General features: G+C 49.1%; 1 protein-coding gene across 4 annotated transcripts in view; it reads left to right on the forward strand.

Annotated features, from left to right (window-relative positions):
* Positions 1-26,606, forward strand: part of ccdc142 (coiled-coil domain containing 142) — a 302,979-nt gene that overhangs the window by 186,983 nt on the left and 89,390 nt on the right. For all 4 annotated transcript variants that reach the window (XM_072497531.1, XM_072497533.1, XM_072497532.1 and 1 more), the window contains one exon: positions 6,187-6,362. In XM_072497531.1, coding sequence (XP_072353632.1) covers positions 6,187-6,362 — 176 coding nt within the window. The remainder of the gene's footprint in view (positions 1-6,186; positions 6,363-26,606) is intronic.

A 26,606-nucleotide genomic window follows, 5' to 3' on the forward strand; every position in this document is an offset into this window, starting at 1 on the left:
ACTTGTTTTCATGGAATCTAAATGGGCAGGTGGGCTTTTGCTTTAAAGTTCCATTCGAAGGATGGCATGACCAAGTTTAATACAAATTTTTTTGCCTAGGTTACTGTACTCTATATGCACAGCTGACTTTATTTTTATTTTTACACTGAACTCAATAATTACACTGATTATTTATAACAATTTCTTGAAAGATTCTGCCAGCATTCAAGTTTGCAATAGTTCTGTTGGAAATGCAGTATTTTTTAATTCCAAGGGGAAGAACACTTGTCTCTATATAATAACAGTAGATGTTCTTACTCACACAATAATTCAATCTTGTGGTTCAGCTCAGTAGATTATCAAATTAAACTTTCTTTGTAACAGGATCCGCTTCATTAGATTGAAATGAAAATAAATTATTCCAGTGCCTACATTGCTTATGTAATACATTAAAAAATTATATTTATGTTTACACACATGAAACACAAAATAACATCTATTTATAATATGCTTAAATATATTTTACGGGCAGCACGGTGGCGCAGTGGGTTAGCCCTGCAGCCTAACGGCGCCAAGGTCCCAGGTTCGATCCCGGCTCTGGGACACTGTCCGTGTGGAGTTTGCACATTCTCCCATGTTTGCATGGGTTTTGCCCCCACAACCCAAAAATGTACAGGGTAGGTGGATTGGCCACGCTACATTGCCCCTTAATTGGAAAAAATGAATTGGATACTCTAAATTTATTTAAAAATATATATTTTACATATGAGAATAACTTTATAATTGTGACTGATAACATTTTTCACACTTCCCCATCTGTGGAAAGACAGGCATCCACAAAGCTAATTTTCTGCATAATTTTCCCCCCTCTCATTTTTACTTTGTTCTGTGGCTGCTACTACTATAATGAACTTCAACAGAAAAGAAACATCTGGCAACAGAATAGTCTAGTCAGGAGAGTGCTCCACAGGGCAGCACGGTGGCACAGTGGTTAGCATTGCTGCCTCATGGCTTCGAGGTCCCAGGTTCGATCCCGGCTCTGGGTCACTGTCCATGTGGAGTTTGCACATTTTCCCCGTGTTTGCTTGGGTTTCGCCCCTACAATCCAAAGATGTGCAGGGCAGGTGGATTGGCTACACTAAATTGCCCCTTAATTGGAAAAAAATGAATTGAGTACTCTAATATTTTTTTTAAAATAAAAAGACGAGTGCTCCACATTGAACTTGGAAGAGCAATTAAGGTAGAAAGGGCAAATACTCGGTGCGGTCTTCAATGCCCAGCACCAGGAGTAGCTCGTTAACCCCTACTGACTGAGCCGACTGAGCCAAAAGCACATATCTGCCAAACTGGGCTTGGCGCATGTGTTGAGAGAGCCAACAAGAGGGAAAAACCTTACCAATACATCTGCTACAGATGCATCTGTTCAAGACTGTATTGGTACAGTCCTTGTGGTGGAAAAAGTCCTGTCTTCACACTGAGAGCATCCTCCATTGTGTTGTGTGGCACCACCACTGCTAAAAGAGATAGATTCAGAACAAGACATGGGGAGATGGTGGCACAGTGCTAATTTCACTGGGCTAGTAATCTAGCGGTCTAGGCCACTGAAATGGCTTCACAAGACACTCAGTTCAAGGGCAATTAGGGTTGAGCAACACATGCTGGTCTTGCCAGTGACACCCACATCCCATGAAAGAATAATGAAACAGTCCAACGGCTCAAAATTGTGTATCCATGAGGTGTTGTCTTCCATCAACAGCAGCAAAATTGTCTTCAACCATAATCTGGCATGTCATTCACCTACCATTGCCTTCAAGTTAATAGACCAACTGACAATGTTAGCAATGTAGATCCCTTTAAGAGTGAACCAGCTTTTGAGTGAATTGAGAATTGAGCTCATTGAAGCTTGTACTTAAGAGCTGCGTTTTTACCCAGTTGGGAGGTGTTTTTGGACTTGGAGAGGATCCCGAAGCGATGCGTGGGAACCAGTGTTTGTACTGAACTCTAGTATTGCAATAAAACACAAGGGAAAACTTATGTGCACCTTTATGATGCATGTGGATGATGTTTTGAAGAAAATGTTAAAATCAAATTGGGTAGGAATTAAAAATTGACAGTCAAGCTTCTAGGAACTTCAAATATGTGGGTTTGGACATTGGGTTTGAGTCAAATGTAATTTTACATCAACAGTATTATTTAGACATTGGCAGTCCCATCACCATTAAGTCATGCCAGGTCCAGACTGAAAGATGCAACTGCGACCAGGATGAAATGGAACAGCTGAGGAGGCTCATTGGACAGTTCAATTGATTAGGCACACAAACAAGACCAGGCAAAAGTTTTGATGCCCTAGAACCTAGTTTTGTCATGAAAAATCCAACGGTGGAGGACACACTTGAGAGCAATTAAAATCTTTTTAAAAATAAAAAATAAAAAGTGTATGGTGAAGTTCCCACTTTAGGTGTTCCCAATATCATGAAGTTACTTAGTTTTAGTGTTGCCTCTCATGCAAACCTTGGCAATGGATGTTCCAGTGTTGAGAATTTGTGATATTTTTTGTGGGAGAGAATGGGAAAAGTTGCCTCCTAGCATGGGAGGCAAAGAAAATAAGGAGAGTGATGAAGCGCACACTAGCCGCTCAAACTCTCTCTCTGGTTGAAGCTGTTGATATGCCATTTTATTTTTCAAAGATCTTGGAGGAAATGTTGTATAAAAAAAGAGACTGAAAGAACGATATATATAATGTTATGGACCTGCTTGAACCTCACGATCTCATTTGCTTTGTCATTCAATGTTACATTTCTGCTGAGGACTTCGGCTGACAATTTAAGTTCTTGCTGCATCCTTTGAAAAAAATTAAGAGATTTGTCCTCGAACTCGTCATGCCTTTGATGTTTTGAGGGTTCAAACTTTCATTTACCAGTACCTCCCTGCATATAACACACATGGGCTTTGCATCCAGATTTTCATTGGCACAATTAAGAAAGCCACACCTCAATAAATTATTTTCAGACTGCTTTGAACACGACTTCAGTTTTTTCTTTGTTCGGTGTTCACCAGAAGCCTACGAGCTCTGCAGACAGCTCACACCAGCGCTGCTTTTTCCTTCCCTGGAATCTCCTGAGTAGCTCTCTCCAGCAGATTCAGTTGTGAGATCCTGGCCTGTTTGTGACTCTGGCCCTCTCTTCCTTATTACAAAATGACCCACCTTCAGTTTTTCACACAGTCCTTTGCTTGCTTGCTGTAGCTACAAATGGAGGAATAGCTCCTTCATGATTTTGTGCCCAAATCACGGCTGTACAGGGCGTGTGGCGTCAGTGTAGGTGCCGCGCTCGTGCCTTGCTCTCTGACACTGCTTCTGGTGGGAAGATTCCATCGTTTGTATTTAAAGGCCAGTCGCGGTCAGCATTCTTAAAAGCTGATTGCGGCCGTGGGGCGCTTTTCCCACATCAGGAATGCCGCAACTAAACGCACCGCGATCCACCCGCAGGTCCCAACCCGGAGTTTGAAAATCCCTGATCTAGGAGAACAAGGACAGCAGATACATGGGAACACCACCACCTGGAAGTTCACCTCCAAGCCACTCACCATCCTGATTTGGAAAATATTTGCCGTTTCTTCACTGGCTGGGTCAAATTTCTGGAACTCCAGCGAAGCCCACATCCCTTGAATGGTTAAAAAAAAAGTATACTCTCAATCACCAGTAAAGTAATGGAAAGTGTTATTGCTGGTACTGTCAAATAGCACTCGGTAATAAACTGCTTACCCCTGGTCAATTTGGGTTCTGCCAGGACCACTTGACTCCAAACCTCCTTACAGCCTTGGTCCAAACACAGAAAAAAGAGCTGAATCCCAGAGGTGACGTGACCGTGGCTGCCCTTGACATCGGGTTTTTGATCAGTGTTGCATCCAGGAGTCCCTAGCAAAATTGAAGTCAATGGGAATCAGGGAGAAAATCCTGGAGTCAAAGCTAGCACACAGGAAGATAGGTGTCATTGTTGGAGGCCAATCATCTCAACCTAGGACATTGCTGTAGGAGTTCCTCAGGATGGTGTCTGAGGTCCAACTATCTTTATCTGTTTCATCACTGACCGTCTGTTCATTATAAGAACAGATGTGGAAATGGTCACTGAAGATTGCACAGGGCTCACTTCATCCATAACTCTTCAGATAATGATGCACTCCATGGCGGAGACCGTGGCAAAGACAGAAGGAAAAGAGTGCCCCCACGGCACAGGCCCGCCCGCGGATCGGTGGGCCTCGATCGCGGGCCAGGCCACCATAGGGGCACCCCCCGGGGCCAGATCGCCCCGCACCGCCCCCCAGGACCCCGGAGACCGCCCGCGCTGCCTTGTCCCGCCGGTAAGGTAGGTGGTTTAATTTACGCCGGCGGGACAGGCATTTTAGCGGCGGGACTTTGGCCCATCTGGGCCGGAGAATCGCGCTGGGGGGGGGGGCCCGCCAACCGGCGAGGCGCGATTCCCGCCGCCGCCGAATCTCCAGTGCCGGAGACTTCGGCAACCGGTGGGGGCGGGATTCACGCCAGCCCCCGGCGATTCTCCGACCCGGCGGGGGGTCGGAGAATCTCGCCCCAGGTCTTAGTTTTTCTTAAATTAATTTACAGATGTAGACGTCTCTGCTTAGGCCAGCATTTATTGCCCATCCCTAGTTTCCATCAGAAGGTAGAGGTGAACTACCTTCTTGAACCGCTACAGTCCCCGAGGTGTGGTACACCCCAGTGCTGTTAGAGAGGGTGTTCCAGGATTTTGCCCCAGCGACATGACCGAACGGCAATATATTTCCAAGTTTCAAAAGGCCTATTTTCTGATATGACTTTTTTTTTTTCATATTTTCATCAATATGCTGTTAACATAATGATAACACCTTTGGGTCAGGCATGCCAGCCTGATGGACCTGCTCGATGTGGTGGCTACGAGAATTGCAGCTTTTAGGAGGGGGGATTTTATTGAAACTTACAGGATACTGAGAGGCCTAGATAGAGTGGACGTGGAGAAGATGTTTCCACTTGTAGGAAAAACTGGAACCCGAGGCCACAGCCTCAGACTGAAGGGACGATCCTTTAAAACTGAGATGAGGAGGAATTTATTTAGCCAGAGGGTGGTGAATCTGTGGAATTCATTGCCGCAGAAGGCTGTGGAGGCCAAATCACTGAGTGTCTTTAAGACAGATAGATAGATTCTTGATTAATAGGGGGATCAGGGGTTATCGGAGAAGGCAGGAGAATGGGGATGTGAAACATTTCAGCCATTATTGAATGGCGAAGCAGGCTCGATGGGCTGAATGGCCTAATTCTGCTCCTATGTCTTATGCTCTGATAAGGATTGAATACTGGACTCGGCTGGCCATCAGGTAAGGCCTGTTATAGGAGAAACAGATTGGTATCAGGCCAAAATATTTTGTAAAATCTGAAAGAATATTCCTCCTCCAAAAATATCCTAAAATCTCAATGTTCGGGAAAAATTCTAGTGGCTTTTTAAGATCAACAATTGGCACCTCAAAGTCTTGAGAAATGGGACTCGCAAGTACCATGTGTACTCATCATCCATTTCTTCTTGAATGCTGTAAGCAGGACCTATTAGTAGATTTGGGACTATGGTACATCTAAACGGTTTCTGCCTCTTTTGTGCAGGAATGGTGTGCACACATCTAAAGGCTTGTCTAATCATTGATGGGTTCACAAGAGCCTTACCAAACTTTTAATGGCTGCTTACCCATTTTTCAAGGAAGAAACGTGCATCCAACAATGAAAGACAACCACAGTTACCGCTGGTAGAAAAATGAGCCTCCTGTCTGTTCACACAACAGAATTTTTATAGACTTCCAGATCTCTTATAAACTCCAACTTTTGAATAAAATTTACATTAAAACCTTTATTTTTTTAATAATACAAAATTTCCAAGATCACATGAAATAAATTACATCTCATGAGACTTTCTTATTAACAGAGATTATTTATAATGTAGATTATTTCCTGAACAAACGATACTTTCTACAAATCTTAACTCGTTATACTACATGCTACAATATGATTACTATATACTAATATGCAGAGATTAAATTGTTGTGATATAATCCATAAAAATGTCGATTGTACATTGGCTGTGGAAGACAGAGGCTTGAAAGACTTAATTGGCTTTTTCTCATTAAATGCTTATGTTAAACATGGTCTTTATGTGTTCCTTGTTGCAGGTGCCAAGGCTGGAGTAGTTCAAAAGCTGGTAGTGCCATCAGTCTGGGTTCGGACAATGAGTCATTGCATCACAACAGTGCAAACATCATCCCATTGGCTAATGACAAAAGGTTTCCAATTTCTTTCTTCTTGGTCCATGAATCAGTTTCTGCTAGTAATTCAAGCGGATCTAAAAGTGAGTGCTGTTTTGATTCTAATTATAACCAGTTAATTCACTTTTTCTGATGTTACAGTAAGTCCTGTTGAAGCCATTTTGTCCAGTCTTTGTTCTAGACCATGAGACTATTTGCTATGCTGCAACAAGAGAGGCAGTTTGTCTGCAATATTGTAATGAACCTTTTTTTACAATGTGACTGATATTTTATTGAATGGACCACATACATTTTCAAGGTAACCATCGCATACAGCATTTTTAAACTTCTAAAAGTATGAACACTCTGAAAGTCTATGTTATCTGCTGTGCATTATTATTGCGAGGCAATATGGCTAAATATTTATACCTGCTAACAATAAAAGGTTCTTTTTCGGAATGGCAACCGGTGACGAGTGGTGTCCCGCAGGGTTCAGTGTTGGGGCCACAGCTGTTCTCTTTATATATTAATGATCTAGATGACGGGACTGGGGGCATTCTGGCTAAGTTTGCCGATGATACAAAGATAGGTGGAGGGGCAGGTAGTATGGAGGAGGTGGGGAGGCTGCAGAAAGATTTAGACAGTTTAGGAGAGTGGTCCAAGAAATGGCAACGTGGGCAAGTGCGAGGTCTTGCACTTTGGAAAAAAGAATAGAGGCATGGACTATTTTCTAAACGGTGACAAAATTCATAATGCTGAAGTGCAAAGGGACTTGGGAGTCCTAGTCCAGGATTCTCTCAAGGTAAACTTGCAGGTTGAGTCCGTAATTAAGAAAGCAAATGCAATGTTGTCATTCATCTCAAGAGGCTTGGAATATAAAAGCAGGGATGTACTTCTGAAGCTTTGTAAAGCATTAGTTAGGCCCCATTTAGAATACTGTGAGCAATTTTGGGCCCCACACCTCAGGAAGGACATACTGGCACTGGAGCGGGTCCAGCGGAGATTCACACGGATGATCCCAGGAATGGTAGGCCTAACATACGATGAACGTCTGAGGATCCTGGGATTATATTCATTGGAGTTTAGGAGGTTGAGGGGAGATCTAATAGAAACTTACAAGATAATGAATGGCTTAGATAGGGTGGATGTAGGGAAGTTGTTTCCATTAGCAGGGGAGACTAGGACCCGGGGGCACAGCCTTAGAATAAAAGGGAGTCACTTTAGAACAGAGATGAGGAGAAATTTCTTCAGCCAGAGAGTGGTGGGTCTGTGGAATTCATTGCCACAGAGGGCGGTGGAGGCCGGGACGTTGAGTGTCTTTAAGACAGAAGTTGATAAATTCTTGATTTCTCGAGGAATTAAGGGCTATGGAGAGAGAGCGGGTAAATGGAGTTGAAATCAGCCATGATTGAATGGTGGAGTGGACTCGAAATGCCGAATGGCCTTACTTCCGCTCCTATGTCTTATGGTCTTATGGTAATACTGTGTTTAAATCAACATAAATCCAAATATATGCTGCAGGATTCTCTGTCGGTGGGATCCTCTGTTTCTTCGGCAGCATATCCACGCCTGCGAGTTTCCCAATGGAGTGGGATGGCCACAATGGGAAACCCCATTGGCCGGCTGTGGGAATGGAGAATCCCGCTGCTAGCAGGGGCGCACTGCGCCAGAAAACGAGCCTGGTGGGACGGAGAATTCCGCCCATGGCTTTTGGAATCTATGCACACCGTTTTCCATTTAGGTGCATAAGGATTTGTATTTTGAAAGTTGGATCATGGCATTTATTTGTACTTTCATTGACATATACAGATCTTATAAACTTGTTTACAGTAATATGGGCTGAGAGGTGGCAAATGGAGTTTAATGCAGAAATGTGTGAGGTGATTCATTTTGGAAGGAATAACAGGAAGACAGAGTACTGGGCTAATGGTAAGATTCTTGGCAGTGTGGATGAGCAGAGAGATCTCGGTGTCCATGTACATAGATCCCTGAAGGTTGCCACCCAGGTTGAGAGGGTTGTTAAGAAGGTATATGATGTGTTAGCTTTTATTGGTAGAGGGATTGAGTTTCGGAGACATGAGGTCATGTTGCAGCTGTACAAAACTCTTTTGGAGTATTGCGTGCAATTCTGGTCGGCGCATTATAGGAAAGATGTGGAAGCATTGGAAAGGGTGCAGAGGAGATTTACCAGAATGTTGCCTGGTATGGAGGGAAGATCTTATGAGGAAAGGCTGAGGGCCTTGAGGCTGTTTTCGTTAGAGAGAAGAAGGTTAAGAGGTGACTTAATTGAGGCATACAAGATGATCAGAGGATTGGATAGGGTGGACAGTGAGAGCCTTTTTCCTCGGATGGTGATGTCTAGCACGAGGGGACATAGCTTTAAATTGAGGGGAGATAGATATAGGACAGATGTCAGAGGTAGGTTCTTTACTCAGAGAGTAGTAAGGGCGTGGATGCCCTGCCTGCAACAGTAGTGGACTCGCCAACACTAAGGGCATTCAAATGGTCATTGGATAGACATATGGACGATAAAGGAATAGTGTAGATGGGCTTTAGAGTGGTTTCACAGGTCGGCGCAACATCGAGGGCCGAAGGGCCTGTACTGCGCTGTAATGTTCTATATTTAAAGTTGGTCATGAATAAAGCTCAGAAGTGAAAAGGTTGCTGTCTTTTCTAACTTTTCTACAACATTAATCAATTGTCATTTTACTAAATTCAAAATGGAAGAGACTATTATTCCAAGGAAAAAAATATATTTTCCTGCCACTGAACAAAGTTGGCTTCTGCAATGAATATCTTTGAATGAAAATGAAAGTCATCAAAGTCCCAGAGGATGATCGGTGGCTCTTCCTCTTTTTGAGAGAGAAAGCTGACTGGCGGTAATTTAACCTAAGGGTCACCACTCAGGTGGAGGGCAAGGTTCAGTAAGCGGGGCTTTCATGAATATCCTCAGCCGGTACAGGAACCTGCTGTTGTCACTCCACATCACAAACTAGCCATCCAGCCAACTGAGCAAACCAACGCTCTAGATCTTTGAATATAACAAATGCATAATGAAGAATTAAGGGATTGAAACCGAATAGGCTAACCTGATAGATCCCACAACTGTATATTTCTGCTGAATTACACTAATGTAAAAGATGTCATTTGAGATGCCTGCCGTAACTCATTAACAAACCGTGTTTGCATAATACATTCTATTTTCTCTGTTACGAGTCAAATATTTTTGCATGCCTTTTTTACTATGATCTCATTTTTGCTGTAAACAAGTTGTGGAAATTAAATGAAACAATTAATCATTTGGATTTGCTGCATGGATCCAATTGTTGACTAGGTACGAAACTCTATTTCAGAATAATTGGAGCTCTCTGGATGCTGAGAGTGCTAGCGTAGCCATAAAAATTGTTTGATCAGTAGTAGCATATTTTAAAGTTGTTATTTGCTAGTTTATTGCACATACTTGAAACAGAATGTGCAATGGACCTGAGAAGTACATTTTGAAGTAAAAGTGCATACCGCAGTACATCACACTTTCCCCTGTAAAAGCATCACAAACAACAAAACTATTTCATACCTATAGTTGTATTTTCACTCAAATGCTTGTTTATAGTATTTCCTTTTTAGTCTAAAGTTATACTATAATTTTTTGTGAACGCTAAGTGCTGGAAATACTCAGGTCAAGCAGCATCTGTGGAAAGAGAAATAGAGTTAATGTTATAGGTCGATCAGAATAATAATTATAACTTTATTGAGTCTGATCCGCCATTCATTATGTTCATGACTGATCATGAAGTTCAATACCCTTACCCCTCCTTCCCCCCCCAGATTCCTTGATCCCTTTAGCCTCAAGAGCTATGTCTAATTCCTTCTTGAAATTACACAACGTTTTGACCTCAATTACTTTCCGTGGTAGCGAATTCCACAGATTCACCACTCTCTGAGTGAAGAAATGTATCCTCACCTCAGTCCTAAAAGGTGTACCATTTATCCCCAAACTATGACAACTAGTTCTGGACTCTCCCGCCATTGGGAACATTCTTTCTGAATCTACCCTGCCTAATCCTGTTCGAATTTTGAAAGTTTCTATGAGATCCCCTGTCACACTTCTAAACTCCAATGAATATAATCCTAACCGATTTATTCTCTCCTCATAAGGCAGTCCCGCCATCCCAGGAATCAGCCTGGTAAACCTTGATTGCATTCCCTCGTAGCAAGAACATCCTTCCTCAGATAAGGACACCAAAACTGCACACAATACTCCACGTGTGCTTCGCCAAAGCCCTTTACATCTTGCATCAAGTACCTTTTACCCATCACCACTAGTACTGAATGTCAAACATACATTGGGTGTCAGTTAAGCAAAGGCTCAATTTTAAAGTTTTCGTCCTTGTTCCCAAATTTTTCCATGACTTCGCAAAGGCTCAATTTTAAAGTTTCCAAAAAGAAAATGCTGGAAAATCTCAGCAGGTCAGGCAGCATCTGTAGGGAGAGAAAGAAGCCAATGTTTTGAGTCCAGATGACCCTTTGTCAAGCTTTGACAAAAGATCATCTGGACTCGAAACGTTAGCTCTGTTCTCTCCCTACAGATGCTGCCACACCTGCTGTTATTTTCCAGCATTTTCTTTATGGTTTCAGATTCCAGCATCTGCAGTGATTAGCTTTCATCCAATTTTTAAGTTTCCATCCTTGTTCCCAAATTTTTCATGACCTCGCCCCTCCCTAGCTATTTGATGCCCTCCAGTCCTACAACGTCCTAGAAGATATTTGTGCACTTCCAATTCTGGCCTCCTGAGCAGCGCCAATTATTTTTCCATTCAGGAGACGTGGGCATTGCCGGCAGGGCCAGCATTTATTGCCCATCCCTAATTGTTCTTGAACTGAGTGGTTTGCTCGGCCATTTCAGGGGGCATTTAAGAGTCAACCACATTGCTGTGGGTCTGAAGTCACATGTAGGCCAGACCAGGCAAGGACAGCAAATTTCCTTCTCTAAAGGACATTAGTGAACCAGGTGAATTTTTACAACAATTGACAATGGTTTTATTGCCATTATTAGACTCTTTCCAGATTCTTCTTGAATTCAGATTTCACCATCTACTATGGCGGGATTCAAACCCAGGCCCCAGAGCATTATCCTGGGTGCCTGGATGATTAGTTAGAATGAGAAACAATACCATTATGCTACCGCCTCCCCTTGATCACACCACTGTTGCCGGCCAGGCTGTCAGCTGCCAAGACTCCAAACTTTGAAATTCCCTCCCTAAACGCCTGCACCTTGTTACTTATCTATCTCTCTTTCCTCTTTTAAAATACTTCTTAAAACCTACCGCTATGACCAAGCATATGGCATCTTCCCAAATATCTCTTTGTGATTTGTGTCAAATTTCTTTCGGTCACATACAAGTTGTTTTTGTAATTGCATTTCAATAATCCTAAATCTCAACAACCTACCTAATTGCTCCTTGATACACATTAAGATGTTTTGTTCAAACAGCCATGTATTCTCCACATACACATCACCTGTTTCGTAAAAGATCCTTCCACATTTTCTATTTTCTTTAGTTACCCTAAATTTGTACGTGTGACCCCTTGTCCTTAACTTCTATGCAAATATTATGGTAAGCAGAAGTCTAAATATTAGGCAATTGGGAGTTTAAACATGAAGTCATAAGTGAATTGGGAAGTGGAGAAAAAATAAATTGAGCTTGGAAGTGAATTTAGGGATGTTGGTGGTGATAGAGGTCAGGGGAGATGGCAACCTTGAGGTGTTGCCCATAAATAAAGATAACAATTAAAATTCTTCATATTAGGTGAACAAAATTAATGGAATATCTTCCTGAACCATCACAATGCTGGGAATTATATTTTTAGATGCATAAGTCCTTGTGACGATGAGGTCCTGTCATAACACTGAGCATGTTGTGTGGCAGCAGCACGGTTCAATTCCCATACCAGCCTCTCCGAACAGGCGCCGGAATGTGGCGACTAGGGGCTTTTCACAGTAACTTCATTGAAGCCTACTTGTGACAATAAGCGATTTTCATTTCATTTTCTTCCCTTCTTCCGATTAAAATCTATCACTAAACACTTCTCTGCATTAAATTTCATCTGCCACATGACCACCCATTTCACCCATTTCTTTGTCCTATGTAAGGAAATAAATTTAGCTTGTGTTTAAGGGCAACTTTGACATGGAGGTAGCCTCTCCATCCTGCAGCTTCAGCAGCGGCTCATTCTAATGGTGGCACTGCCGAGGCTGCAGTGCTGTCTGTCGTCTGATTGGGCGGGGAGCTCTGAGAGGCAGGCCACAATTCTTAATTGTATGATAGTCCCAGCAGAGGCCTCCTAATTGGCTGCTTCAGGGAAATTACCCCCAGGGTCCTACCTCCTGTGCACTTGGGCGCAGGTCCTACAGCCTATGGTCATCTGGGATGACTTTAACTTTACCTGCATATATTTTATAGTTCCACAAAGACTGCTTAAATTAGTAAACTACAGAGACTGAAACAGTTCTTTAATTGTTATTTTTGCTGTTAACTGTTGTAGATGGAGGCAAAGACTCCACGAGAGGCCAGGCTGACAGTGTGCAACTGATTTTATTCCACACAATAATCACTCCTCTCCACTCTCCGCAGAGTCTCCTTCCCTGAACTGCTTCCAGTTTGGGGTTTATGTCCTGTGGGGAGATCCTCCAATTGGGGAGGAAGCTCTGCCCCCTAGTCACCTGAGTAGCTCACGCTGGTGAACCTTAGGCTTGTCACGTGTAGGCTGTATATTCTTTTGAGCTCCCGCTGCTTCTGGCTGTAATCCTACTTCCGGACTGGTGTGTTACTCTATGTTGGCTACCTTTTCTGGACTTTGAAGCCTGGACTACGGCAAGGGAGAACGTGCTATGATTGATTGAACGGAGGGAAAGGGGAACCTGTTGCTTCTGCCAGTTGCTTGCAGGGAGAGAGGGGGGAGTGCTTGCTTGTAGTTGCCATGACTGGGACTCATACTTGTTACTGGCTGCCTTTCTGCTTACCAGCTGTGAGTAGGGTACAGGGTGGATTTTGGTTGGTCTGTTGCTGGGCTGAAAGTGGATTAGAACAGACTCACTTTTGTAGTTTTGGACTGGATGGTGTCTGGATGCCACTGGGAACTCTTGAGAGCAGCAAGGCAGTATCCCAATTGACTATGTGTACTGTTTGTACTGATGCTGGTTTTGTTTTATTATTGGGGCATTGTATGGTTCGTATTGTGTTTGGGGGGAAGGTGGGGGGTAGCGGCTGGGTGCTCGCCAGTTGCGACTCTCCTGTGCAATGGGGTAATGAAGGAGAAGGTCTTGAGATGGGCCAAGCAGAATCGGGAGGTGAGTTGGGAAGGCAGTGGTATTTATTTATACCAGGACGTCACGGTGGAACTGGCAAGGAGGTGGGCGACATTTAATAGGCCGAAGGCTACGCTTTACAAGAGTGATGTGAGGTTCGGGGTAGTCTACCCGGCGAAGCTGAGAGTTACATATAACTTTCAAGGACCATTTCTTTGAGATGGCAGGGAAGATGGAGGCACTCGTGAGGGCTGAAGTACTGGGACTGAACTGAGTTTGAACTTTGATTTATTATGTTGTGGTTGGGAGGGGATGGTTTTGGGGCGGTGAGATAATGTATCGGGGTTTTTCTCCTTTGTTTGGTGTTTAACATTGTTGGTTGTTTAGAAGGGCTGGGTGCGAAAGGGTTTTTTGTTGGTTGTTGTGTTAGGTATGTAGGGGGAGGGGGCTCTGGTGGGGGCTACCTCACTAGTAAACCTAAGTTGGCTAGTGAGCGGGAGCAAGGTAGGAGGAAATGCCGCGGTTGGCCAAGCTTGGGTGGACAAGTTTTGGCTGGCCTAGGAGATGTGAATGGTGGTGGTTGAGAGCAGTTTCGACAGGAAATAGTTGGGGAGTTCTGGGATGGGGGGGTAACTGGTTGACAGTGACTAGGGGCAGGGCTTGGTCCCAAGCCTGGGGCGGGGCTAGGGGCTACTTTAGGTAGACAATGGGCCTAAGACGTTGGCGGGGGGGCAGGTATGCCCCATGGGGAGGTTATGGCTGATAGAGGGGGGGGTGAGAGACCCCCAGTCCAAATGGTAACGTGAAACGTGCAAGGGTTGGGTGGACCGGTGAAGTGGGAGAGAGTCTTTTCGCATTTAAAGAGCGAGAGAGCTGATGTGGTGCTTTTCAGGAGACCCATTTGAAGGTGAATGACTTGGTTAAGTTTCGGAAGGGTTGGGTGAGTCAGATGTTTCACTCGGGCTTCAATAGCAGGGCTCAGGGGTGGTAGCGGTGCTGGTGGGCAAGAGAGTTAGGTTTCAGATGGAGCAGGAGTTGGCAGATAGGGGGCAGATATATTATAATAACGGGCGCTATGGGGTGGGGGAGGTTGGTGGTGTTGGCCCCGCATCAGTTAATTTTAGGAGGTGATTTAAACACAGTGTTGCATCAGAGGAGAGGGGGGGTAGTTGGCAGCATTTATGAAGGAGGTGGGGGGAGCAGATCCGCGATGGCTCTTGCATCCAGGGGGTAGATTGCATTCCCTTTTCTCACCATTGTATAATGTGTATTCGAGGATTGGTTTCTGTATTATGGGGAGGTTGTTGTCGGGGGTGAGAAAAGTGTAATACCCGGCGATAATTACTTCAGATCACGCTCTGCATCTGATAGATGTGGTCTTGGAGAAGTGGCCTACGCAGAGGCCAGCGTGGAGGTTAGATGTGGGGCTGCATGCAGATCAAGTTTTTGTGTGAGGGTGGCAAAGGTGATTGATGATTATATGGGGTTCAATAAAAATGGGGAGGTTCTGCCATCGGTGGTATGGGAGGCGGTGGTAAGGGGCGAGATCATTTAGTTTAAGATGCAGGCAGATAGTAAGGCAAGAGCAGAGCGTGATCTGAAGCAGCGGTTGGTAGACAACATTTTGGAAGTGGATGGGATGTATGTGGAGGATTCCACTCCGGACCTATTGGCCAGTAGAAAGGAACTACAGACGCAGTTTGACCTTTTGTCTACAGGGAAAGCGGTGAGGCGGGCGAAGGGTGTGGTGTAAGAGTATGGGAAGAAGGCCAGTCGCTTGCTGGCGGGTCAGCTCCGCCGGCAGGCGGCCTCCCGGGAGATGATTCAGGTTCGGGATGGGGTGAGGGGGCTGGTGGTTGCGCGGAGCACGTGAATAGGGCATTTGAGGTTTTAGAAGAGGTTGTATAGATCGGAGCACCCAGAGGATGAGTCAGATATGAGGTAATTTTTGGAGAGGCTGGTATGTCCCACAGCAGAAGAGAAGGATAGGGTAGGATTGGAGGAGCCAGTGGGGATTGAGGAGATTCGGACAGCGGTAGGGAAAATGCAAACAGATAAAGCACCAAGACCAGATGGATTCCTGGTGGAATTTATAAGAAGAAGTTTTTTAATAGGCTGGCGCTGCTATTGGGGGAGATGTTTGAGGGCGCGGTAGGTAGGGGGGTGCTTCCGGAGGCAATGGCAGAGGCATCTATTTTGCTGTTGTTAAAAAAGGATAAGGACCCGGTGGAGTGTGGGTCGTATTGGCCAATATCCCTGCTAAATATGGATGTCAAGATTCTTGCCAAAGTGTTGGCGCTTAGGTTGGAGGAGTGCCTTCCGCAGGTGGTTGGGGAGGATCAGACGGGTTTGTAAAGGGTAGGCAGATGTTCTCGATTGTGCGGTACATGTTAAACATGGTGCTCTCCTCATCAGAAGGGGTGGGGGGGGAGCAGGAGGCGGTGGTGGCACTAGATGTGGAGAAGGTATTTGATTAAGTAGAGTGGAGTTATTTATTTGTGGTGATGGAACGGTTTGGGATTGGGCCTACATTTGTTGAATAAGGAACCGAAGGTGAGTGTTCATACGAATGAGGTGAACTCGGGATATTTTCAGCTGCATAGGGGAATGAAGCAGGAGTTTCCCATGTCACCCCTTTTGTTTATATTGGCAACAGAGCCCTTGACCATTGCACTGAGGAGTTGGGTAAATGGAGGGGGTTAGTGAAGGGGGTGGGTTGAACATAGGGGGCGCGATTCTCCACTCCCGCGCCGGTTGGGAGAATCGCCTGGGTCGCCAAAATTTCCCACAACGCCGGTCCGACACCCTCCCACGATTCTCCCAAGCGGCAAGAACGGCCCCGTTGAGTTCCGCCCTGCGCAGGCCGGAGAATCGCCTGAGACACCCAAAATGGCGATTCTCCGCCACCCCCGCTATTCTCAGGGCCGGATGGGCCAAAGTCCCGACGGCGTGACCCCAGTTCACGCCGTCGCCGTTCACACCTGCTATTTAAAGTCGTCAGCCAGTCGTGCTGGTTGACGCTGAGCAGGGAGGAGGTGAGCGGACTGTTCCGCAGCTCCTGGGGACGAGGGAGAGTGTGCAGGTGGGAGGGGGGATGAGGGAGAGTGTGCAGGTGGGAGGGGGGGATGAAGGAGTGCCGTGCAGGTGGGAGGGGGGTGAGGGAGAGTGTGCAGGTGGGAGGGGGGTGAGGGAGAGTGTGCAGGTGGGAGGGGGGTGAGGGAGAGTGTGCCGGTGGGAGGGGTTGATGAGGGAGAGTGTGCAGGTGGGAGGGGGGGATGAGGGAGAGTGTGCAGGTGGGAGGGGGGGATGAGGGAGAGTGTGCAGGTGGGAGGGGGGGTGAGGGAGAGTCTGCAGGTGGGAGGGGGGATGAGGGAGAGTGTGCAGGTGGGAGGGGGGGATGAGGGAGAGTGTGCAGGTGGGAGGGGGGAATGAAAGAGTGGCGTGCAGGTGGGAGGGGGGTGAGGGAGAGTGTGGATGGTATCGTCCATCCGCGGATGCCACATGTCAGCCGCCCAGATATGGCAGGACGGTGACAAGGACACGGCCGCAGGTTGCGTGTGGCTGATGGGCACAGGCGAGTGGCACACTGGTGAGGAGTACGGTGTGAACTGACCGTTGGACGCAGACAGTGACCAGGTGTTAGGCTGGCTGCGTGTCTGCAGCACGACAAGGCCACCGGGACACACAGGGATCCCATGCAACCCGGCTGGCGAGGTGTGGAAGAACCTTGGTGTAACATGTCGTTTCTCTGCCCCCCACCATCCTCCTGCACGTCACCATGTATGCCAACCAGACAGCGATGTTCACTGCCGTGGTTGGAGCCGCAGCTCTGGAGTTTGCCATCCGGCAGCGTAAAGTCAGACGGCCCACAGTGGCTGCAGATGCAGCGGTTGCCGGTGCAGCAGAGGGGATGCCCGCGGAGTGGCCCGTCGTCGACGCGCAGGCCGCAGGCGCTCAGGACCCGAATGTACAGGGGGATGCCATGGGAACATTGACCGCCAGACAGCGAGGAATGCAGAGGAAGTGCTTGGGGGTGGAGCAGGAGGAGGAGGTGGAGCAGGAGGATCCACTGATGGTGGTGCCAGGGCACCACAGGCGTCCAGCAAGGCCGAGGGTGTACCGTGACAGAATGTCGTTCGAGGCCTTAACGGACACCACGTGCAGGAGGAGACTACGGTTCAGCAGGGAGACGGTTGCACATATATGCCAGCTCGTGGCGCACCTCGCACCACGTGGAATGGGAGGAGGACACGCGATACCAGTCTCTGTCAAGGTGACGGTGGCCCTAAACTTTTATGCGACCGGTTCCTTCCAGGCGCCGAGCGGGGACCTATCCGGGATATCACAGGCATCGGTCCACAGGTGCACCAGGGCCGTCACCGACGCCCTGTGCGCCATCGCGAACAGGTACATTCAATTCCCCGAGGACCGAGCACAGCAGGAAGCACGGGCACGTGGATTCGCCAAGGTGGCCGGGATACCGATGGTCCAGGGTGTCATCGATGGTGTGCACGTCCCCATGCGCCCACCTGCAGACAACAGGGAAGTGTTCGTGAACAGAAAGGGCGCATACTCCATGAACATTCAGGTGGTGTGCGACCCCCACATGAAGATCATGCACATGTGTGCAAAGTACCCCGGCAGTATGCATGACGCCTACATTCTGGCACATTCGTTCATCTCCGCAATGTTCGATGGATGCCACCCCCCGGCTGAGGGGCTGGTTGCTGGGCGACAAGGGCTATCCGTTGAGGTCATGGCTGATTACGCCAATACGGAGGCATCACACCAACGCGGAGAGCCTATACAACGAGGCACATGCAGCAACCAGGGGTGTGGTGGAGCGTTGCTTTGGCCTGCTGAAGATGCGCTTCAGATGCCTGGACCGATCAGGAGGGGCCCTGCAGTACCAACCCGACAGGGTCGGTCGCATGGTTGTGGTCTGCTAGGCGCTGCACAACATTGCCATGCAGAGGGGAGATGACCTGGTGGAGGAGTCGGAGGGAGGACCCGATGGCACCGGAGCCAACGCAAACGAGGGGGATGGGGAAGAGGAGGATGCGGAGGATGAGGATGATGGCGCGCATCAGGGTGGGGGAGGGGCGCAGGACACAGACTCTGCCCGGCAGTTCGTTACACCCAGGAGGCTGCGTGACAGCACCGCCGCGGACAGCGGGCATGCGACGCGTTGGTGACCGCACGGTTCACGCACTGTGGGGGTGGGATTCGCTGAACACTGCCACTTGCACCGTCACTCCTGTACACGGGCACCACACAGCACCCACGTCTTTGCCTTACGAGCCCTACCACTACGTCTAGGTGTGTTCCCAGATGGCACAGCAGGAGTGGAGGCGGACTGCTGAGAATCACGCCCTTCGCCATGGCTCCCCGTCAGCACACGTTTCCTGGGGCGGCCCGGCTTCGATGGGCCAGGCTGCTCGGCGGGCGTGCTGGATGGCATGGTGCCACCCTGACCTGCCCGCTCCCCACCAGATGCGCCAGGGACGGAACGGGGGGAGGCCGAGTGTACCGGGACGTCCCTTGATGGAGCTACCGGGACAGGCCCCAGAACCTCCTCCTCCTTCGGGGAGCCCGGTGGCCCCCCGGGCCTCACTGTGGGACGGTGATGCGCTCGGAGACATGCCCCGTCGCACCACCGACACTCGGCGCTGCCAGTCCTGGAGGCCTGCAGCGGTATCGACCACGGTCCGAATGTTCGCCGAGACGGAGCACAGGGAGTGCCACATTCCTGCCAAGGACTGTGCGATCTCGACCTGTGAGTGCGCGACGCCATCCATCACGTGCGCCAGGCGGTCAATGCTCTCCGCGACCGTCTGCTGGGACTGTGCCATCACTTGCTGGGACCGGGCCATGGCATGGTGAGACTCAGCCATGGCCCCGAGAGCGGCGGCAATGTCCTGTTGGCTCTGTGAGATGGCTGCCTGTGAGAGGGCAGCCCTCTCCTGGGCCATGGATGACGCGTGCACGTTAAGCCCAACGCCTTGCAGAACCTGACCCATGGCCGACACCCTTTCACCCATTGCCTCCACCACGGACGCCACCCGTGCGGTGTCGGCCTGGGTGGCTGCGATGAGCGGCACCACTCCCTGCTCCTGGACGCGGATAGACTCATCCAACTGCATGTGCAGGTCCTGGAAGATGGCCCTCATCCCGTTATTCAGTCCCTGGGTGTCCACATGCATCGGTTGTCTGTGTGGGTCAATTACAGCCAGGAACCCGGGAACCGTCTGGGTGGCAGCTGGTTGCTGGACCTGGGCTGCCCTCCGACCATCCAGCCCCTCGGCTGCTCCAAACTCCACCTGCTGTACCGGCTCGGCTGTGGGGTGCGCACCAGACAGTGACCCGGGAGCCTCATCACTTACATGCCCAACCGAGGTGAGTGTCTCTGTGATGGTGAATGGTGTGGGAGACAGCAGTGCCGCAAGCTCGAGGTCATCGTCCGCCAGGAAGTCTGGTGTGTACTGGTCCCCCTCATGGCCTGGCGCAAGCTCCATGCGGGCCATGTCGTCTTGACCTCCAGGTGAATCCAGCGGGTGTGTGGCCGTGATGTGCGCTTCGACATGAATGTCCACCCTGTGCCCCTCACTATTGTCTGTCTCGGTGGTCTGAGCATCCCGGTCCTGCGTCCCAGACAGAGGTCTGACCGACTGCCAACCTCTGGCGTGCGTCCCTGGGTGCAGTTGCAGTTGCCGATGTTCCGCTGTTTCCTGGGCGAGACGTCCCTGGACGTTCGGCGGGTGGCCCTGGGGAACATAAAGATTCGGGGTTCGTTAGACACGGTGGCCCGGGTGTATGGTGGTGGTGGGTGCACAGTGTGAGGGGGGAGGGGATCGAGGGTGCAATGGGCAGAGTGTGAAGGGGGATGGGATTGGGGGTGCAGTGGCCAGAGTGTGAGGGGGGATGGGATCGAGGGTGCAGTGGCCAGAGTGTGAGGGAGCGATGACGGGTTGGGGGTGGGGAGGACATGCAGGGTTCTCTCACTTGCTTCTGCGCCTCCGACCTGGCATGGCGCGACCTCCCGGGTGGCGGATCCCCCAGCGAGGTTCAGGGCCCTCTGCTCGTGAACGGTTAGGAGGTGCAGGACAGGAGAACCCCCTCAGGTTCTCATGCGCTCACGCTGGTTGTGAGCTGGCTTGTCCTGGGGGGGGGGTTGGATAAAGCATCACTATTAGGCGGGTATCATCAGGGCATGTAGATATAGACTACATTGTTGCTGGTTCAGGAGACAGCACGACGTGGCATCGCTCCGGGGGGGGGATCCCGGGGCTCATGTGGGTCGAGTACATAGTTGGGCACCGTGACCCCCCCCCCCCCCCACCCTCTCCTGCCCCCCACCACCACCACCACCCCTGATGCCCCCAACACTTCCAACCCCCCCTGACCCACCCCACTCCCCTCCCCCCCCCCGTGCCCGGGGCACCCTCATGGCACTTACCCTGGCAGCCCGGGTGAGGTCGTGCAGCTTCTTGCGACACTGCTCCCCGCCCGGGGGGGTCTGCCCCACAGCACTGACTGCGGTGCCAACCTCATGCCAACCGCGCCTCACCACGCTGGATGGCTGGCGATGCCCACGTCTTGGGCAGAGGGTGTCCCTTCTCTGCTCGATCTCATTCACCAGGGTGTCCAGGTCCGTGTCCCGGAACCTCGGTGCGGCTCTTCGGGGCTCAGCCATCACCTCTCTTCTCCTCCGGGTCCTCTGTGCGCGGATCGCGCCATTTATGACGCAGCGCATCATTCGGGCGTCGCGCGGTGACGACGCGGCCTTCGCGACACGCCCCCCCCCCCCCCCCCCCCCCCCGAGTTTCTCGCAGCCCCGATCCTAGCCCATCTTCGAGCCCGAATCGGTCGGGATCGGGGCCGTTTCGCGCCGTCGTGAACCTCGACGGCGTTCACCACGGCGTTGGCACGTCGGCACAGTAGTGGAGAATAGCGCCCAGGGTGTCCCTGTATGCTGATGACCTTTTATTGTATATTTGCAACCCAGTTCCCACAGTGGGGGATATAATGGGACTGCTTAAGCGATTTGGGGCTTTTTTGGGATACAAATTGAATTTGGAAAAGAGCAGTGCTTTTTGGTCTCCCTGCCAGGGACGGTGGCAGGCTTGGGGGGGTTGCTATTTTGTGTGGCGACTACTCACTTCAGGTATCTGGAGGTACAGGTAGCTCGGGATTGGGCCCAGCTCTGTAAATTGAATTTTTCAAGCACGGTGAGCAGAGTCACGGCTGATTTGTTGAGGTAGGACAGCCTCCCCCTATTATTGGCAGGCTGGGGTGGTAAAGATGAATGTTTTGCAGCAGTTTTAGATTTTATTCCCGTGTTTATTCTTGCCGTAAGTGTTTTTTATGAGGGTGGAACGGTTGTTTTCGTTGTTTGTATGGGCAGGTAAGGTAGCGAGGATTCGGAAGAGGGTGCTTCAGAAACAGACAGTCAGGGAGTTTGGCTCTGCCGAATCTGATGTATAATTATCCAGCAGCAAATGCTGAGAAGGTATGGGGTTGGGATTGGGAGCCAGAGGATGGAGGCAGATTTGTGTAGGGAGTCAGGGTTGCGGGCACTGACAACGGCACCTCTACCGTTTTACCCAGGGAAATATTCGGGTAGACCAGTGGTGGTAGCCACGCTGAAGATATGGAGGCAATTTCGGCAACATTTTAAGTTCGGACGGCGTTGAAGCTGATGCCGAACCAAGATAATCATATTTGAGCTGGCGCGATTGGATGCTAGGTTTCAGGAATGGGAGAAGAGGTGGATATGAAAGACTTATTCTTGGAAGGGGGGTTTGCAAGCTTGGATGAGTAAACAAAGTCATTTGGGATTCCACGGGTTGGGGGGGGGGCTTTAGGTAAATACAGGTGCGGGATTTTGCAACAAAGGTTTTCCCACTGTTTCTGGGGACACCGCCCTCCTCTTTGTTGGATGGGGTTCTGTCAGTAATGGGAAGGAGGGGTCATCTCGGTGATTTATGGGAGGATTCTGAAGGAGGATACTGCGTTGGAGGGGGTTAAGGTCAAGTGGAAGGAGAAGCTGGGGGTGGCGCTGGAGATGGGGTTGTGGTTGTGAGTTGTTGCAGAGGGTGAACGCCTCAACCTCATTTGCGAGACTGGGATTAATACAATTGAAGGAGGTGCTCAGGGAGCAACCAACGAGGTTGAAGATGAGCCGGTTGTTCGAGGGGGTGGAGGATACTTGCGAGCGGTATGAGAGAAATTCTGGAGGTCTTTTTTCAGCACCATGTTAGCGATCTTGGAGCCCAGTCCCTTGGGGCCATATTTGGGGTGTCGGACCTACCGGAGCTACAGGCGCTTCGCTGATTGCTCACAGGTGGGTTCTATTGGGGTGGAGGTCAGCTTCTCCGCCCTGTGCCTCAGTGTGGCTGGGGGACCTGATGGATTCCTGTATCTTGAGAAGACGAAGTTCACTTTGAGGGGGACAACTGAGGGAATTTCATAAGAGATGGGGTTTATTCTGCACTTTAAAGAGTTGGTTGCCATCAGCTGCTACGGTGGCGGGGTGGATTGGTGTTAGGGATGGGGGAGTTATTTTTTGTGTCATGCGTGGATAGGGTGGATGAGTGGGGGGGGAATTTTTGTTTTTGTTTTGTGTTGTTGTGGTGTTTTGCTTTACGTATAAAATGTTAAAACCTGAATAAAAATATTTTATTTAAAAGACAGCGCTAGATAGACTATCGATTAACGAAGGGGTGAAAGGTTATCACCAATTGTCGGTTCGGGGTGACACCAGTTGGCTCCCATCTTGAGCTGGAAGAGCCAGTGATAGGGATTACTGATCCTGTTTGAGGGAGGGAAGGGTCTGGACCATTTGGCAAAGTGCCTGAGATTTTTTTGGGTGGACCCTGAAAGAGCACTCGTGCTTCATAATTTAATGTTTCTGAATGGTTTGATGTTGTAGCTCATCGTGATGTACTAACATTATGACCAGATTCTTCTTGTATGTCACACAATTTCTTTCTTTTCCTGTATATATGAGTGTAAACATTTCATCCAAGGTCCTAATTTCATTTTTTCTCATAGTCCCATCTCTGCTATCTCAAAATGAGCATTGCACGTACATAACAAATTAATAGCCATGATTCTTATTGTGAACGTGTAAGACCAGGGGCGAAATTCTCCGGAAACGGCGCGATGTCCGCCGACTGGCGCCCAAAACGGCGCAAATCAGTCGGGCATCGCGCCGCCCCAAAGGTGCGGAATGCTCCGCATCTTTGGGGGCCGAGCCCCAACCTTAAGGAGCTAGGTCTGCGCCGGACGAATTTCCGCCCCGCCAGCTGGCGGAAAAGGCCTTTGGTGCCCCGCCAGCTGGCGTGGAAATTACATCTCTGGGCGGCGCATGCGCGGGAGTGTTAGCGGCCGCTGATGGCATTCCCGCGCATGCGCATTGGAGGGAGTCTCTTCTGCCTCCGCCATGGTGGAGATCGTGGCGAAGGCGGAAGGGAAAGAGTGTCCCCACGGCACAGGCCCGCCCGCGGATCGGTGGGCTCCGATCGCGGGCCAGGCCACCGTGGGGGCACCCCCCCGGGGCCCGCCCACGCCACCTTGTCCCGCCGGTAAGGTAGGTGGTTTAATCTACGCCGGGAGGACAGGCATTTTAGCGGCGGGACTTCGGCCCATCCAGGCCGGAGAATCGCGCGGAGGGGCCCGCCAACCGGCGGAGCGCGATTCCCGCCCCCGATGAATCGGCAACCGGCGGGGGCGGGATTCACGCCAGCCCCCGGCGATTCTCCGACCCGACGGGGGGTCGAAGAATCTCGCCCCAGGTATTTCTCAGAGTATCTCTTCCTTATTTTTGAGGTTCATTATACTTACAAACATAGAAACAGGAATTTGTGGGATCTTCTTTCTGTTAATATGCTGAGTTCCAGATCCTGTAGCCAAGGGAATACTGTAATGACGTGCTCTTTATCTAATCCATCCAAATATTCAATTAATAGCTCACATAAATCATGAGACTGTTAAATTGCCAAAGTAATCATCTGTCAGTCTGATAGTAAGCATGACAATTTAAGGAGTTTGTCTTTTACTTCTGAAGGCTTTTTGCCCCATTTTGCCTGTGCTGGCCCTTAGATACAGCTATCCAGTTAATCACACTATCATGCACTTTTCTCATAGCCAAGCAAATGTTAAGTTGTTATGCAAATTTCAAATGTTACTATTGAATGTTACTGTTGAATCTGCTTCTACCATCCTTTCGGGCAGTGTGCTGCGCATTTGGAGAGCCGGTGCAGACACGATGGGCCAAATGGCCTCCTGCGCCGTAACAATTCTGTATTCAGTGCATAAGACCGGAAGACATAGGAACAGAATTAGGCCACTTGGCCCATGCGATTCAATCATGGCTGATATTTTTCTCATCTCCATTCTCCTGCCTTCTCCCCATAACCCCTGATCCCCTTATTAATCAATAACCTACCAATCTCTGTCTTAAAGACGCTCAATGATTTGGCCTTCACAGCCTTCTGCGGCAAAGTTGTCCACAGATTCACCACCCTCTGGCTGAAGAAGTTCCTCCTCATCTCTGTTTTAAAAGATCGTCCCTTTAGTCTGAGATTGTGTCCACTGGTTCTAGTTTTTCCTACAAGTGGAAATGTCCTCTCCACGTCCACTCTATACAGGTCTGTAAGTTTCAATAAGATCCCCCCATATCCTTCTGAACTCCAACGAGTACAGATCCAGAGTCCTCAACAATTCCTCATATGACAAGCTGTTGCATTCAGGGGCGGGGTTTTTGGTAATGGCCTGTCAGCGGGATTTACCAACCTTGCCATTGTCAACGGGATTTCCCGGTTGACTGCACCCTTCGTCGCCGTGAAACCCGTGCGCCAATGTGGGACCAGAATATCCCGCCAGCGTAAACCCCACCCCAGTAGTCTCAACAGTCACTGTTGAAAAAAAGTTGTTCACTCTGTTTTTTTAAATCCATTGACCTAAACTACCTATTTACTGACCCTCCTGTTTCTCTATTTATCAAAATTATTCATAATTTTGCACATTTCTATCAAATCTCATCTTAATCTTCTCTGCTGTAATGAGAACAACCCCAGTTTCTCTGACCTTTGCATGTAACTGAAGTCCATCATCTCTGGTGCCATGCTAGCAAATCTTCATGCACCTACTCCAAAACCCTGACATGCTTCTTAAAGTCCACAGCTGGAATAAAATGCCCCAGCTGATGTCTAACAAGTATTTTACTTAAGGGTTCGTAAGATATAGGAGCAGAATTAGGCCATTCGGCCCATTGAGTCTGCTCCATCATTCTATCATGGCTGATATGTTCCTCATCTGCTACCTATTGTTACGGACCAAGAGCTAATAATGATAATCTTTATTGTCACAAGTAGGCTTACATTAACACTGCAATGAAGTTTCTGTGAAAAGCCCCTAGTCGTCACATTCCGGCGCCTGTTCGGGTACACAGAGGGAGAACTCAGAATGTCCAAACTACCTAACAGCAGATCTTTCAGGATTTGTGGAAGGAACCCGGAGCAATCGGAGGAAACCCACACAGACACGGGCAGCACGTGCAGACTGCGCACAGACAGTGACCCAAGTGGGGAATCGAACCGGGACCCTGGCACTGTGAGGCAACCGTGCTAACCACTGTGTTACCGTGCCACCTTGTATTGCAAAATCAACCAGAGCATCTCCTCCCTAGAACACGTGACCTAGGGTTAACCTAACTATCGTGCCTTTTTATTCTATTCTCTATTAATGAAACCAGGGATACCAAATGCCTTTTATTTTTAAATTTTAGAGTACCCAATTCATTTTTTCAAATTAAGGCGCAATTTAGCATGGCCAATCCATCTAGCCTGCACATCTTTGGGTTGTGGGGCGAAACACAAGCAAACACGGGGAGAATGTGCAAACCACACGGACAGTGACCCAGAGCCGGGATCGAACCTAGGACCTCTGCGCCGTGAGGCAGCAACCAAATTTTTAACAGCCTTCTCCTTGCCCTGCCACCTTCAAAGATTTATATATCGTCACTCCAAATTTTTTGTTC

This window comes from Scyliorhinus torazame, chromosome 3 (assembly GCF_047496885.1).
Source record: "Scyliorhinus torazame isolate Kashiwa2021f chromosome 3, sScyTor2.1, whole genome shotgun sequence".
NCBI classification, from domain to species: Eukaryota; Metazoa; Chordata; class Chondrichthyes; order Carcharhiniformes; family Scyliorhinidae; genus Scyliorhinus; species Scyliorhinus torazame.